We start from the raw sequence: 17,527 nt of genomic DNA on the forward strand, positions 1-17,527 counted from the left end.
GGTTGGGAGATATTAGAGTTCTGAGCAGCCACAGTAGACACTTCATTGAATATTCAAGTACTGAGGTGCAAGAAAAGTCATGCCTTAGTAGTAGGGTTAAGTGAGCCAGAGTAAAAGCTACTCTAGGTATGCTTTAACGAAGCTTAAAAATAAGACTCATAAAAATCAAGCTGTTCTGCAACTTCACTGCCTGCCAAAACAAAACAACACTTAAAGAAGATAACAAAAATAAGACACTGAACAATGAAACATTTACAACATCCATTATCTTATCAAAAACAACCAGACATGTGAGGAAGTAAAATATAACCCAAGGCAGAGGAACCCCATTAAAAAAAAAAACCGAAAATCAGAGAGGCGATGAAATTAGCAGATGAACATTCTGAAACAACTATTATAAATGTGTTTAGGGATCTGAAGAACAGTGTGAACCTAATGAGGTGAGAATAGAAGACATTTAAAAAGATTATCAAATGCAACTTTTGGCCCTGAAATACAATATCTTAAATGGAAATTTCATTGGATTGGATTAACAATGAATTAAGACACCATGGAAGAAAAGAAAAACACAAGGAGCTTTAAGATATATTAATAGAAATTATCCAAACTGAAGCACAGAAGGAAAAAAAAGGTTGGGGGAAAAAAAAGAACCAGGGTCTCACTAACCTGTGGTACACTAGTGAGTGACATAACATACGTGTAATTGGAGTCTCAGAGAGACGGGAGGTAAGACAGAAAAAATAAAGAAATAATAGCAAATAGTATTTTAATTTGATAAAAACTACAAATCCATAGATTCAAGTGACATCTACAGTGGGAATGATCTTTGAACATTTGTTCTGAAAAGCACTTTTTCAGAAAAAGAATTATATTCAAAGTTTCTTGACACAAAATAAAGTTAGATTAAGTATGGTGAGATTACATCACAGCACATAGAACAAAGTCTTATCTCTAGTAGTGTCACGCCCAGTAGCAGGCAGCTGAGGTGTACAGAGGCTGGCTGTTGCCTATTTTGGTGGTCTGCTATTATTTAATGCAGGTTTGAATGGCATGATGAATGGACTCTAGTTTTTGCCCCTATTCATAAGCTTGGAGTAAAAGAGATGATTTTGCATACTGTCTTCTTTGGGGCTTCAGAGTAGGAATACTTTCCTACTTTTCGTTCATTTTAGGAAATGTGTCATTTTAGGAGGACAGAAAAGGACACTTTTCTGTGAATCCTTCTCAGGAAATATGCCCTGAAAGGTCAGACATGCCTCATAAAGTTGAACTACTTAAAGGAGAGTAGTTCAGTGAAAAAGAATCTTTCCCTGTTGAATGTATTATATAATTCCAAAACTACAGTAAGAGGCTGTTTGCTAATCCAGGCTCATCCCCCTCTAGCCTTTGCAGTTGTTGGGATAATTGGGCAAACTGTGCACAGGGTGCTTATTTTGTGTATTCCACTGCCTTACTACTTCCACTGCCTGACTTACAGTCATGTTGCTTAATGATACCCTAGCTATACATTTCTCACATCACCCTTCATCACAGATAACACACAATCTTATCAACTCCCAATCTGACCATTCATTTATAGTATCACTGAGCTTATTACACATTCTCTTCCCAGATCCTTTCAATAATTCTTTGTGGTAGTGATAATTTACACAGCACAACAAATGGGGGCAACATGAATGAGCTGTACAGGGTGAATATCAGAATACCTGGATAAAAAGAGTTTAAGGGCATATTGAAATTTAACATCTTTATGCAGTTGCAAGCAGAGTATAGAATGTTAAAATAATATTTAAGCAGCTAGGCTATTTATGGGTTTTAATAGTCTCTCTTGCATGTCGTTTCCAAGTTGGCAACAGCAAAACCATGGCAACAGGAAATTCTTCCCTGCAGTGGAGTTTATGAATGCTTTTCTGTTTTCATGACTCAACTCCTTATTTAATTTCCTGTACAGAAAATCAGAGAGATTACTATAGACTGCAATACAGATGTGCTAATCCAAAGACCCTCTCAAAGAAAAACAGGTCACAGGTGTCTATGGATGAATTTAAAGATAAAATTTAAAACTGCTTTCACACAGACACATAGCAAAAGTCAAAACACTCTTTGGTTAGTCCCAGCTAACCAAAACAGGCATTTGAGAATGTTAACTATTTTACTGACAACATGGGGACTGGGCATGGACAACCTTTCAGGTTCATGCACCATAGTTAAACAGAATGTTTCATTATCATGCTTTTAATCAACACATTTTATGAGCTAAACTAATACCAAAGCTAAAAAGCCATTTTCTCAGAGATTAAGTAGACTGTGACTAATAATAATAGAAACAAACAAAAATCCTAGATATAAAAACAATACAAAGAAACAAAAACAAAGGTTGACTACATATATAAACATGAAGACTATGAAATGAATTAATGGAAGTCAAAAATTCCAGTCTTACACTCAGATGGTTGTAAGTTTCTGGAGTTTTTAATCACCCTAACATTTGGCTAAATGTAATGAAATTTACACAATGATATCCAGGAGGAATTCTGCATGATCTGTGTCACTGCCCCACTTCATCCACACACCTCTGACAACACTATATTTTTTAGAGTCTAATTCTAGCTACTTTGGTTATGATCTTCAACTGTTCTGGTGCTACATCCTCCCTCTCTGGCTTTCTCTCACCCATCACCAGCAGTTTTCTGCAATAAATGGCAATGTTGTTTTACGGATAATTTAGCAGATGCACAACAGCACAACAGGAGGAAAATAAGCCTAGGAGGAGGGTGTAAGTATTTCTTACTTTTGGTATCAAGCTGTGCTCGATACTTCTCAAATCCTTTGAGCCGAACTCGCTCTCCCAATAGTTGGAGGAATTCTTCAAAGGCTGGGCCAGCTGACTCGTTGTTGTACATCTCTTCTTCAGTGCTCTGTCCAGCTTTGCAGTACATGATGCCTACTTTCTGCTGGTAGTTCAGCTGTGAAGGCAGGTAATACAATGCATATAAATATAGGCAGATCCACTCTGTCCCACTCAAATGCTAAAAGGTCCTATAGGGCACATGCCCAGAAAATAGTTAACATCTTTCTTCTCTTGAAATCCTTCTGTGTTTTCCATCTTTGATCCAAAAATAAAGTGGAGCAAGTATCTATAAACTCCATGAATTGAGAAAAGGCCAGAGAAATAAATGAAAATTTCCTGTATTTAAAGATCATGCATCATTAGAACAGATCTGTTGGTACTATAGGAAACTTCTGTTAATCAATTACAAAGTACAAAATGAGGTTATTTTAAAAAATCCTGATAACTAAAGGCAATTCTTTTTTTATGGTGTCCCCCCTTTTAAAAGCGAGGCCTTTACAAATTTAAAAGCAGAGGTCTACTTTATAAAACATATTTTAAAATAAACTGTTTTGCACTAAAAGGTCCACTAATATTTTTGCAGTATTTTTTTGTAAAATTAGAAAAGACTTATCTCCCAATACCCTTTTCCCAATATATTAAATTATAAACCTTGCTTATGTCTTTGTTACAGCACTACTATCATCAATACTGCACTTAGAGCAACTTCTCTTTCAAATAGTTTTCTAAAGGATGAGTGTCTGCAGAGAAACTTTAAAAGAGGCCTCATAATGGCAAATCAGCTCACGGCAAATATTTCTTCCTCAAATGCAGTTAAAATGAAGGATTAAGAGATTTACATATAACATTAATCAAAACATTTATTCATCATTGAAAAGTTCTGTCATTTTGCAAACAAATTTTAAGCTGTTACTGATCATTTAACAAGCAATGAGTTTTCAACATAAAAATGTATACTTTGGGCTGGGCACAGTGGCTAATGCCTGTAATCCAAGCACTTTGGGAGGCTGATGGGGGCAGATCACTTGAACCTAGGAGTTCAAGACAAGCCTGGGCAACATGACAAAATCCTATCTCTACAAAATATACAAAAAATAGCCAGGTGTGGTGGTGCACACTTGTAGTCCCAGCTACTCGGGAGGCTGAGATGGGAGGATCATTTGAGCCTGGGAGATCGATGCTGCAGTGAGTCATGACTGTGCCACATACTCCAGCCTGGACAACAGAGCAAAACTGTCTCCAAAAAAAAAATTGGACTTTGAATTCTCCAATGACATTGGGACAATTCTTATCACTTTATCCTATTTCCAGAGTGTCATTACAACCACCACATCAGTAAGGTTTTATCTAATAAAAGGGGGAAGAGAAGAGGTGAAATTTTAATAGCTAACATTTATTGAATATCTACCATATGCCAAGCACTATGTGCAGTGTTTAACATACATTAAATTCTTACTCTCACAATAGCCCACAAGGCAAATATTACCCCTGTTTGACAGATGAGCAAAGAGATCAGAGAATGGAAGAGAGAGGAAGTAGTACAGTAGGGAGAAGACACTGTCAGTTCTGTGACTCAGCTCCACTATCACCAGGACTCAACCAGGTTTGTCTTGCTCTATTTCTACCACTGCAACATATGTCTACAACTTCTTATTTGCAATTCTGAAGTTTAAAGGTAGAAACCAAATTTAGGCAAACACATTTGGCAGCAAAACTTGATATGGGGCTGACACTGACACTAGTACTTTTAATTTATTCATCTTTGTGTGAATATTCGTATTTCCCCTGCATAACTGATTGTGGGGTACTGCCCCAGATCTCATTGGGAATATGACTATATGGGTCATACATTTTATTATCCCTCTAAAATCTGAAAATTCCTGAATTCTAAAACACAGCCAGCCCTGCCACTTTATATTAAGGGACTATGAAACTGAACTACCATTTTCAGCTTTCCAAACCAAATGGTTCACATCGTGATAACAAAAAATGTCATAGGGGAAAAACCAAATGAACAAACAAACAAAACCTTTGCTTGCTTTGTCTCCCTCCCCTGCACCCTGCTTAGCTGAGAAGAAAGCTCAACAGCCTTTGCATTGTGCATAGACAGAAGAGTTCCTGGAGTTCCATAATCCTATCAACCTGACTCTATTTTACCTGCACTGGTGGGAGGAAGGTAAGGTTCCAAGTCTGAAACTTGTAAATAACTGGATATACGAATACTAGATTATATATATATATATATTTTTTTTTTCTGAGATGGAGTTTCGCTTCGCTCTTGTTGACCAGGCGGGACTGCAACGGTGCGATCTTGGCTCACTGCAACCTCTGCCTCAAGTTCAAGAGATTCTCCCTCCTCAGCCTCCCAAGTAGCTGGGATTACAGGCATGCACCACCAGCCCTGGCTAATTTTTGTATTTTTAGTAGAGACGGGGTTTCACCATGTTGGTCAGGCTGGTCTCGAACTCCTGACCTCAGGTGATCCACCTGCCTCGGCCTCCCAAAGTGCTGGGATTAAAGGCATGAGCCACTGTGCCTGGCCTGGAATATTTTTAAAATAGCATACAACCCGACCTACCGTTACCTTGATTATGAACAGGAACACATTTGAGACTTAGTTCACTTTTGTATAGCACACATAAGAAAAAAAAAATCAGGGTAAAACTTCTGCACACTACTGACATTTAACCCCTTTCTCAGCTGGCCTGCTTCTAATGGCTGAATGTGGCTAATGCTTAGAGGGAAACGCTCCCACAGGTAAAGGTTTCATCTTGGCTTTAGAATTGAGCTAAGTACCCTATTAGGTCTCAACAAATAAAAAGGGAGAGATAGTCTCGATGTCTATTACAAAAGAGGTCCTTAATACAGCCAGATTCCAGGGCAGAACATTACCTGACTCTCTGCCTCCAGGGAGAACAAAAAGATCAAGCAATCTGTAGACAGGAAGGGGCTTTAAGTTACATGTTGTCTGGCAATGCCTCCCAGAACAGCCTTTGCTTGCAACAGTATAAAATAAAAGTCACCCTGACTAATGGAAAGCATTACAGTGACACTGAATTTGTGGGTGCCTACTTAAAACTTCTTAGATAGAGGCCTAAGATTTCATTGTGCCACACTCAAAAGGATTCTTTTATTTAAAAAAAAAAAAAAAAAAGTTTCCTGCAGAAAGAAGATAAGAAAACTTCCCCCAAAGTAGTGGACAAGTAGAATTCAAGGACAATGTGCCTCCTTTGATTGAATTATATACCCTAGTGAGCTCCACCTGCTGACAGAACAAACTGGTTTTGCCAGTTGTGAAAGGAATGATCCTTTAAGAGGATTAGGAAATTCCTAAGAATGTCAAATTTCCTCTGGTTTGAAACCATGCCAAATGTCACTTGCTGTATCCTCAAAGTTGACAATATGACTGTATCTTGATTTCTACTCCAATTAGATCAAAGGTAGATCAAAGGTAGATCAAAGGTAGATCAAAGGTAGGGAGCTGAACTCAGCTCCTACAGTCCTTAGCAGCCATGCTCCCAGACAGAATGAGATGTTGACAAGGAGAAGTAAATGTAATCAGGAACTTTCTAAGAGAAGGAGCAAATGTACATGGAGTTGTAAAGCCATGATGTGGGGATTGTGGATTGTTTTGAGGTTATATAAAACAGCATTTATTGTCTGAGAAACACACAAACATACCTACCTGGGCTTATGGATCTACATATACAATACTTTAAGGTAATGATCAAAATAAAGTTACGATGACGCCAGAAGCCCTCCTGGGAACAGGCTAGGTTATCCACAGTTGAGCATTTTGCTTTGGATAACCTCTGGGTCATTTAGCAATGGTGCTATAATTCATGTCTGCAGATCAGCTGTTCATATGGAGCACTGAGGGAAGTGTTGGGCACTCAATAAATGTTTGTACACACAAAAGTGATGGTGGTCAGTCTAACAGGATAAAGGTTATATTTGAGATGAAGGTCTTGAATCTCAACAAAGTAAAGGGGTCTTTCAACACCTACTAAAAGTGATGTGAGCTTCCACAGCTGGGAACCAACAGTACATACATTTGTTCTTCCTCTCATAAGGTAGGTATTTTAACACAGAGTTAAAAACAGACACTGCAATCTGACTTAAACAGCCATAACTTCCTGGAAAGATGGACGATAAAGTCACAGTCCTGTACCAGAAGAAAGAGATGTGAATAACCAAGATCTCAGAGTCTTCTTCAGAAGTTTTGCATTTTACCCCATCTTCCCTGGTATCATGGCCAGAAGGTGGCCACTGGGATAGCACAAACCATGAGAACAACCCAATTCTTACATTCTTATGAAACCTCTACTATTGCCTAACTAAATTTAGAAATTTAAAATAGTCACTATGAGGTATTTCATTGTGCAACAGTTCTTGAAGTGTGGACAGCGAACTCTTGAGCATCTCTGAGAACCTTCTTGTGGGGAGTGATGGATCATGACATCAAAACTATCTTCAAAACACTATTAAGAGTCAATCTGGTATTTTCCATGGACATATGCACTCATGGTGAGTCAAACTGCTGGCACTCTAGCATGAATCAAGCAGCGGCTCCAAACTATACTAGCACTCCTTGTATTCTTTTTCTCTGCTATACACTTACCCCTTCCCCAAATAAAAACGCAGTTAAGAATGTCCTTGATGAAGCAGTAAAATATTAACTTGTATTAAATCTAGAAACTTGAGCATATGCTTTTTAATATTCCATGTGATGAAATGGAGTGTACGTATAAAGCATCTGTTGCCTACTGAAGTGCTTTATGATAAATTTCTCAAGGAAAAGCATTCATTCAACTGAGTTGCAAGATGAACTTTGTGTCTTTTTCATAGAAGACTGGTAGGCAGAGTAATTTCTCCTCAAACCCACCTACTTCCTAATCCCTAGATCCTGTGAATATGTAATGTTAATGGTAAAAGGGAGTTCAGATTACAGATGGACTAAAGATTGCTAATTAACAGATGGGGAGAGTAGCCTTTATTATCCAGATGGGTCCAATGACTGAAAGATCCTTAAAAGTAGAAGAGGAAGACAAGATGATCATCAGAAAAAGACAACGGAGACAAAAGAGAAAAGACAATGGAGGCGGGGTCAGAGGGATGCAACACTGCTGGCTTTGGAGATGGAGGAAGGATCATGAGCCAAGGCGCATGAGCAGCCACAGAAGTTGAAAAGGTCAAACAGATTACCCTTAGAGCCCCTGGAAAGGACACAGCCCTGTCAACACCGTGATTTTAGCCCAGTGACACCAATATTGAATTTCTAACTTACAGAACTATAAAATAACAAATCTATGTTATTTTAAGGCACTGAGTTAGGAGTAATTTGTTATAGCAGCAATAAAAGCCTAACTAAAATCACTATTTTCATATGAAAGAACAAACAAGAGACAAACTATAGTTATGCAGGCTTGTGTATTTGGGAGATATTGTCCTGAAACTATAAACGGGAGCCTGTTACTTCAGGAAAAACAACTGACAATATTTCCTGACCATAATAGAATTTAAGCTCTAAAGCAAAATTTAAATTTTTGGAAACTTATTCCTATCACCATGAGCTTGAGAGCTTCCCAACACTTAACTCTTTTTCTAATAAGATCAATGGAATATTTTCATTATTGTAAACTATGCAAACACTAACAAAATCTGCATAAGAGAACAAATTTTTCCAAATAACTGCTGCATGAAATTACAAAATCATGCATGAGTAAAAGATTCATTCAAGGCCAGGCATGGTGGTTCACACCCATAATCCTAGCATTTTGGGAGGCCAAGGTGGGAGTATCACTTGAGGCCAGGACTTCAAGACCAGCCAGGGCAACACAGTGAGACCCTGTCTCTTTGTAAAATTAAGAAAAAATTAAGTGGGTATGGTGGCATGTGCTTGTAGTCCCAGGACTTGGAAGCTAAGGTGGGAGGATGGCTTAAGTCCAAGAGGTCAAGGCTATAGTGAGCCAGGATTGCATGATTGTGCCACTGCACTCCAGCCTGGGCAATAGAGTGCAACCCTGTCTCAAAAAAAAAAAAAAAAAAGAAAGAAAGAAAAGAAAGATTAATTCAAAGTGCATGAAAGTCAATGAATTTTTAATTTAACAGAATACACTCATGATTTTAGATTGCACATTGCTATTAACCTTTAAGAAACTACCATTTGTTGGCCGGGCACGGTGGCTCATGCCTGTAATCCCAGCACTTTGGGAGACCGAGGTGGGCAGATCACAAGGTCAGGAGTTTGAGACCAGCCTGACCAACATGGTGAAACTCCATCTCTACTAAAAATACAAAAATTAGCTGAGTGTGGTGGCGAGTGCCTGTAATCCCAGCTACTCAGGAGGCCGAGGCATGAGAATCACTTGAACCCAGGAGGTAGAGGTTGCAGTGAGCCGAGATCGCGCCACTGCACTCCAGCCTGGGTGACACAGCCAGACTCCATTTCAAAAAAAGAAGAAAAATAAAAAAACAAAAAACAAAAAAACAAAACCACACACACACACACACACAAAACTACCATTTGTTGAGTTTTGGTGTTATATCAAAGGAAAATATCCACAATTATCTAAAAGGGCCATATGGAAGTCCTTCTTTTTCCAAGTACATAAACTCTGTGAGGCCAGATTTTCTTCATCTACTCCAACCAAAACAACATATTGCAACAGACTGACAGCAGATGCACATATGTGAGTCCAACTGCCTTCTATTAAGCCAGACATTAAAGAGATCTGCAAAAACAATACTTTCTTTGCACTAGTTTTTCATTTTAGAAAACTTTTTTCACAAACATGTTACTTAAACAAACATGTAATTAACATGTAAAAATAACCCTTTTTAATTTGTTTTGATTGTAATGTGGTAAACACATAAAAAAGTCTCATGAACAAATGCTCTTTGGGATCTTTAACTTTTAAAAGGGTGAAGGGACTCTGAGACGTAAACATGTGAGAACTGTATTGCTATGCTTTCTTTTGGCTTTCTCTAATGACTAAAAATATCATCTAACTTTTCCTATTTTGATAACCTTTCTTCTGAAAATCAACATTTTTTTCCCTTTGGCTGCTGTTAAGATTTTCTCTTTATCACTGGTTTGAAACAATTTGATTATGATGTGTGTTGGTGCCATTTTCTGCATGTTTCTTATTCTTAGGGCTCATTGAGTTTCCTGGGTCTGCTTGCATCATATGTGGAAAATCTGGAACTATTATTTCCTCAACTACTTAGGTTCCTAACTCCTCTGGGATCTCCAATTATATGAATATTAGGTCAGGTGAAGTTGTCTCACAGCACATTGATGTTGGTTTTTTTTTGCAATTGTTTCTATTGCTATGTCATCAAGTTCACTAATTCTTTCTTCCACAATGTCTAATCTGCTGTTAATTCTATCCAGTGTATTTTTCAACTCAGATATTGTAGCTTTCATATCTATAAATATAAAACTTTTCTTTTTCCAGATTTGTACTTAATATGTTCAATCTTTCCTCCTGCTACCTGAACATTAGAAAGACATCAAAGTCATTTTTGTGGTTGTAATTGTTTATTTTATCCCCTCCCCTACTACAGGTCATATGCTCCTGCCTTGTAGTTTTTAGTTAAATGATTGTTTGTCAGACGTTATGAATACTACCTTGTTGGGTGCTGGATATTGCTGTATTCCTATAAAGTATTCTTGACTTTGCTCTGGATTCATAGTTAAATTACTTGGCAAAAGTTTGAGCCTTTTAGTTCTTGCTTTTAAACTCTTGGTTGTACGAGAGCAGTGTTTAGTCTAAGGATAAGTCTGCCCCACTACTGAGGCAAAATCTTTCTGAGGTTCTACTCAATGCCATGTCAATTATGAAGTTTTCCAGTCTGGTTTGTAGGAGTTGAAACTATTTGCACTAGAAGTAGACTGTTTATGGCTCTCTCCTCCCTGATAGTCTGTGCTCTGCGAATTCTAGCCTCCCTGGACTCACATCTCAATCTCAATCAGGGAGGTCTCTGGCCTTCAGCTGGGTACCCTCTGCCTGTACTGTAGCCTGGAAACTCTCTTCAGGCAGAAAGCTGGTGCAATCTTAGGGCTCACCTCATTTGTTTCCCATCTCCCAAGCAATCAGTGTCCTTCAATGCCCGATGTTCAACATTATAAAAACCATTGTTTCACTGTTTTGTCTAGTTTTTAAGTTGTTTCAGGTGGAAGGTTAAATGCAGTCCCTCTTACTTAATCTTAGCAAGATGCAGAAATTTGCCTTCAGTTTTTAAATCAACTTTATTGATGTATGATTTCTGAAGGGTAAATGCAAGGTGTATAATTTAATAACTTCTGACAAACCCCCAACACAATCAAAATACAGAACATTTCCATTACCCCAATAGCTCCTGGTTCCTCTTTGCAATCCATTCCTACATCATCTAACCGCTTCAGGCAACCACTGTCCTAATTTTCATTTTTCTTTTTTTTTTTTTTTTTTACTATAAATTAGTTTTGCCTACATTTTAAAGAATTTTTTTGGTGTAAAATTCATTGTGAGGGTTACTCTTTCGGCACTTTAGAAATGTCTTCTGGCTTCTACTTTATTTATTTATTTATTTTTAGATGGAGTCTCGCTCTGTCACCCAGGCTGGATGGAGTGCAGCGGATCAATCTCGGCATACTGTAAGCTCCGCCTCCGGGTACACGCCATTCTCCTGCCTCAGCCTCCCAAGTAGCTGGTACTACAGGCACCCGCCACCATGCCCAGCTAATTTTTTTGTGTTTTTACAGGTGTTACAGGTGTGAGCCACCAGGCCCTTAAGCATCAAAAATTAATTCAAAAAGATCATAGGTTGAAATCTACAAGTATTAAATTTTTTTGAGAAAAACATAGGAGAAAATCTTTGGGACCTTGAGCTTGGTTAAGAATTCTTAGATGTGGCACTAAGTGCTTGATCTAGACAGAAAAAAAAAAATTGAGAAATTGTTGTCTATCAAGATTAAGAATATCTTACAGTGCTTTTTCCCTTAGACATTTGCTGATAGGTTAAGAATCTTGGGGCTTTTACATCTAGCATAAAGCAGCAGATAAAAAGTTAGGAGACAGATCAGAGCTTTCAGTCATCAGATCAAATCAGAACTTTTATATAGGGCTTTGGAGGTTACAAATTGAAATCAAGGCTTACTGGAGAACTCAGATCTGTAAAACAATTGTATTGAAATTCGTTTTTGTTTTTTTGTTCTTTTTCCTTTGGGACAGAGACTTACCCTATTGCCCAGGCTGGAGTGCAGTGGTGTGATCTTGGCTCACTGCAACCTCCACCTCCTGAGTTTAAGTGATTCTTGTGCCTCAGCCTCCCAAGTAGCTGGAATTACAAGCATGTGCCCCCAATGCCCGGCTAATTTTTGTATTTTTAGTAGAAACAGGGTTTCACTGTGTTGGCCAGGCTGGTCTTGAACTCCTGACCTCAAGTGATCCACCTGCCTTGGCCTTCCAAAGTGCTGGGATTACAGGCATGAGCCACTACACCCAGCCTATATTGAAACTCTAAAACTAAAAATCCCCTAAAGTTAGATTCATTTAGAAGCAGCTGCATTTAAGAACATATTGGACACAGTATAAGAGAGAGAATTGATGAAGACTGATTACCAGAAAAATTTTAACTAAAGAATGGAGACAAGAAAACATAGAAAAAAACAGAAAAATGTCTGAAAGGCATGTGGGTAACAGCAAAATATATATATGATTGGATTTCCAGAAGAAGAGATATTTGTGCATTATTTGGGAATAAAAGCAGTATTTGAGGAAATGCTGGTAGGGATTTCCAGAACGGATGAAAGACATGCATTAAGATAGAAACAAGGAGCTCTGTCCACCCTAAGCAAGATAATATAAAAAGAAAAAAATCAAATGTAGGCTCATAGTAAAAATTGCTGAAAATAAAAGAAAAAGAGAAAAATCTTTAAAAATAGCCAGATGGAAAAATACCTTTAAAGAACAACAAGACTGTTGAACGTTTGCTGGGCTGTAAAGCCTAAAGAAAAAGTAGAGGCCGGGCATGGTGGCTCACACCTGTAATCCCAGCACTTTGGGAGGCCGAGGCAGGCAGATCACTTGAGATCAGGAGTTTGAGACCAGCTTGACCAACATGGTGAAACCCCGTCTCTACTAAAAATACAAAAATTAGCCGGGTGTGGTGGTATGCACCCGTAATTCCAGCTACTCGGGAGACTGAGGCTAGAGAATTGCTTGAATCTGGGAGGCGGAGGCTGCAGTGAGTCAAGATCATGCCACTGCACTCCAGCTTGGGCAATAGAGCAAGACTCAGTCTCAAAAAGAAAAAAACACACACAAAAAAACAAAAAAAAGTCAAGGTTCATTATTTTGTTTATGAATGTCCAGTTGTCCCAGCACTGTTGCAAAAGCCTATCCTCTCTCCACTGAATTGCTTTTACACCTATGCCAAAAATGAGCTAGATATATTTGTGTGGGGCTATTTCTGGTTTCTCTATTCTGTTCCACCGATCCATGTGTCTATCCTTCCAGCAGTGCCACACAGTCTTGACTACTGGAGCTATATAACATGTCTCAAATTCAGATAGAATAATTTCTCCCACATTAATTCCTCTTTCTCCGATTGTTTTAGGTATTCTAGTTCCTTTGTTTTTTCATGTAAACTTTAGAATAATCTTGTCTATAACTACAAAAAAAACTTGCTGGAATTTTGATAAAAATTAAGAAGTTAAACTTCGTATCAATTTGGAGAAAACTGACATGATTAATGTATGTTGACTCTCTCAATTTGTAAATACAGTATGCCTCTCCTTTTATTTAGGTCTTTCGTTTCTTTAGAGACAGGACTTAATCTGTCACCCAGGCTAGAGTGTAGTAGGATGATCACAGCTCATGGCAGCCTTGAAATCCTGGGCTCAAGCGATCCTCCTGTCTCAGCCTCCTGAGTAGCTGGAGCTACAAATGCACACCACCATGCCTGGTTAAGTTTTTAAAATTTTTTTGTAGAAACAGGATCTCACTATGTTGCCCAGGCTGGTCTTGAACTACTGGGTTCAAGCAATCCTCCTTCCTTGGCCTCTCAAAACACGAGGATTACAGAAGTGAGCCATCATGCCCAGCATTAGGGTTTTGATTCTTTCATCAGGGTTTTGTAGTTATCAAAATACAAGTCCTATTCATGTTTTGTTAGGATGCATGCCCAAGCTTTTATGTTTTTAGATGACATCTCACTGTGTTGCCTGGACTTGTCTTGAACTACTAGGTTCAAGTGATCTTTCTGCTTCCTGAGTATCTGGGATTACAGGCACAGGCTATCATGTTTGGCTCCAAGTTTTGTCTGTTTAGGGATTGTAAATGGTATATTTTAATTTCAGTGTTCACATATTCACTGAAAGAAATCTAACTGATTTTTGTAAGTTGATGTTGAATCATACAACCTTGCTAAACACATTTTGTAGTTCCAGGTTGTTTATCTATACATTCCTTAGGGTTTTGCACACAGACCAACATGTCATCTGAAATAGGGAGTTCTATTTTTCCACTGCTGTATCTACATGCCTTTTCTTTTTCTTGCCTTACTGCACTGACTAGAACTTCTTGTACTATGTTGAATAGCAATAGTAACAGCACATATTCTTCCCTTTCTCCAGTCTCTCACCATTAAGAATAATGCAAGCTATAGAAGTTTTGTAAATGTTCTTCATCAAGCTGAGACAGTTCTCTGTATTCCTAGTTCTTATCATAAATAAGCTCAAATTTTATCAAATGCTTTTTCTGCATCAATTGATATTATTACGGGATTTTTCTTCTTTAGTCTGTTAGTACGATGGGCTATATTAATTGATTTGTCAATACCGAATCAGCTTTGCATCTCTGGAATAAATCCAACTAGGTCATGGTCTACAGATTTTTTTTCTACTTTATTATATTTGCTAATTCTTTTTCAAGGAATTTTACATGTACATTCATGAGGGATGTGGTGAGTTGTTTTCTTTTTTCCTGCCTTTGTCTGGCTTTGGTATTAGGGCTTCATAACGTGAAATTTAAATGTTCCTTATCTTGTATTTTCTGGAAGCAATTGTGCAGAACTGGTGATAATTCTTCTTTAAATGTTAGGTAGAATTCTCCAGGAAAACCATCTGGCCCAGTGGATTTCATTTTTGGAGTCTTAAAATTATGAATTCAATTTTTTCAATAATCACAAGGCTATTCAAATATTGTTTCAGTTAGCTGAGTTGTGACTGTTTTCTGAGGAGTTCTCCCATTTCATCTTGTCAAAATTATATGTATTCAGTTTATACAGTATTTCTTTAATACATTGTTGCTACTGGGGGGGCTGGTGGTAATATCTCATTTCATTCCTGATAGAGTAGTACCCCCGTATTCATGAGGGATATGTTCCAAGACCTTCAGTGGATGCCTGAAACCATTGTTAGTACTGAACCCTATATAACTATATACTATGTTTTTCCCTCTACCTAAAAATCTGAAAAAGTTCTTTTTTTTTTTTTTAAGTCTCACTGGCAACGAGGCTGGCGTACAGTGACTTGACCATGGCTCACTGAAGCCTCTAACTTCTGGACTCAATGGATCCTCCTGTTTCAGCCTCCTGAGTAGATGAAACTACAGACATGAGCCACCAAGCCTGGATAATTTTTTTTTTTTATGTTTTGTAGAGACAGTGTCTCACTATGTTGCTCAGGCTAATCTCGACCTTCTGGCCTCAAACGATCCTCCCACCTCAGCCTCCTGAGTTGCTGAGATTATAGGTGTGAGCCACTGAGCCCAACTCGATAAAGTTTAATTTATAAATCAGACATAGTAAGAAATTAACAACTAGTTATAAAATAGAATGATTATGACAATATAAAGTAATAAAAGTTAAGTGAATGTACAATGTACTGCCCCTCTCTCAAAATATCTTATTGTATTGTACTCTCTTACTTTTAGACCACAGTTGACTGCAGAAAGAGAAACCATGAATACTGAGGAACTACTGTGTTGACAAGATTTGTATTGTCTGTTTTTCTTTGTAAGTCTTATTAGAGGATTTTCTTTTCTTTTCTTCTCTCTTTTTTTTTTTTTTTTTTTGAGACGGAGTCTTGCTCAGTCGCCCAGACTGGAGTGCAGTGGCGCGATCTTGGCTCACTGCCAGCTCCGCCTCCTGGGTTCACGCCATTCTCCTGCCTCAGCCTCCTGAGAAGCTGGGACTACAGGCGCCCGCCACTATGCCTGGCTAATTTTTTATTTTTTATTTTTTTGTATTTTTAGTAGAGACGGAATTTCACCGTGTTAAGTCCGGATTGTCTCGATCTCCTGACCTCACGATCTGCCCGTCTCAGACTCCCAAAGTGCTAGTATTACAGGCGTGAGTCACCGCGCCCGGCCTGAGGATTTTCAATTTTATCATTTCAAAGATTTAGCGCGCGTGCACGTGTGTGTGCGCGTGTGCACACGCACAGGATCTGGGTTTTATGAAAAAACAAACAAACAAATGTAAAAACCCCAAAGATGTAGCTTTTTTTTGTTTTGTTTTGGTTTGTTTAGATGGAGTCTCATTCTGTCACTCAGGCTGGAGTGCAGTGGCGCCATCTCAGCTCACTGCAACCTCTGCCTCCCGGGTTCAAGTAATTCTCCTGCCTCAGCCTCTTGAGTAGCTGGGATTACAGGTGTGCACCACCATGCCCGGCTAATTTTTGTATTTTTAGTAGAGTTGGGTTTCACCATGTTGGCCGGGCTGGCACCTGATCGCAAGTCATCTGCTCACCTTGGCCTCCCAAAGTGAGCCACCACACTCGGCCAGATCTAGCATTTTGTTTCATTAATTTCCTCTAATGTTTTTCTATTTTCAATTTCATTGACTTCTGATCTATACCATTTCCTTCTTTCTAGTTGCTTTGGGTTTATTTTGCTCTTCTCTTTCTAATTACATAAGGTTATGAGCTTAGATTACTGGTTTGAGATGTTTTGCCTTTTCTAATGCAGCGTTTAGTACTGTAAATTTCCACCTCAGCCTGCTTTAATTGTATTCCACAAAATTTCATATGTTGTCTTTTCCTTCCCATTCAGTTTACATACATTTTTTCATTTCCCTTGAAGTGTTTTCTTTGACCCATTGGTTACTTAGAAATCTGTTTTTTAGTTCCCAAGTGCTTAGAGATTTTTCCATTATATTTCTGTTATTTCTAGTTTGATTCCATTTTGATTAGAAAACATACTTTGTTATTTCACTTCTTTTAAATTTGAGGATGTTTACCTTCATGGGACAGGATGTCTATCTTGACATACATTCCTTGTGCAACTGAAAAGAACATGTATTCTGCTGTTGTGAGTAAACTGCTTTATGTCAATTAGATCCTATCGGTTGATGTTGAAGTTCTATGTCTTTGCTGATTTTCTGTCTAGTTTTCCTTTCCATTGTGGAAGGAGAGATGTTAAAATCACCAACTGTAATTGTGTACTTACCTATTTCTCCTTTTAGTTTCATCAGTTTTTTTCCTTCACACTTGCAGCTCTGTTTGATGCATATATATTTAGGATTGCTGTCTTTTTGGTGGATTGACTTCTTCATCATTATGTAATGACCCTCTCTGTCTCTGTTAATTTTCTTTGCTCTGAAGTCTAATTTATCTGACATTATTAAGCCACCATAGCTTTCTTTTGATTCACGTTTGCATGGTATATCTTTTTCCATTCTTTCCTT

The 17,527-nt window shown here is 38.2% G+C and overlaps 1 protein-coding gene across 15 annotated transcripts in view; it reads right to left on the minus strand.

Annotated features, from left to right (window-relative positions):
- The window catches only part of LOC105494308 (signal induced proliferation associated 1 like 1), a 410,938-nt gene that overhangs the window by 82,874 nt on the left and 310,537 nt on the right, over positions 1-17,527 (minus strand). For all 15 annotated transcript variants that reach the window (XM_071099945.1, XM_071099943.1, XM_071099944.1 and 12 more), the window contains one exon: positions 2,792-2,966. In XM_071099945.1, coding sequence (XP_070956046.1) covers positions 2,792-2,966 — 175 coding nt within the window. The remainder of the gene's footprint in view (positions 1-2,791; positions 2,967-17,527) is intronic.

This window comes from Macaca nemestrina, chromosome 7 (genome assembly GCF_043159975.1).
Source record: "Macaca nemestrina isolate mMacNem1 chromosome 7, mMacNem.hap1, whole genome shotgun sequence".
NCBI classification, from domain to species: Eukaryota; Metazoa; Chordata; class Mammalia; order Primates; family Cercopithecidae; genus Macaca; species Macaca nemestrina.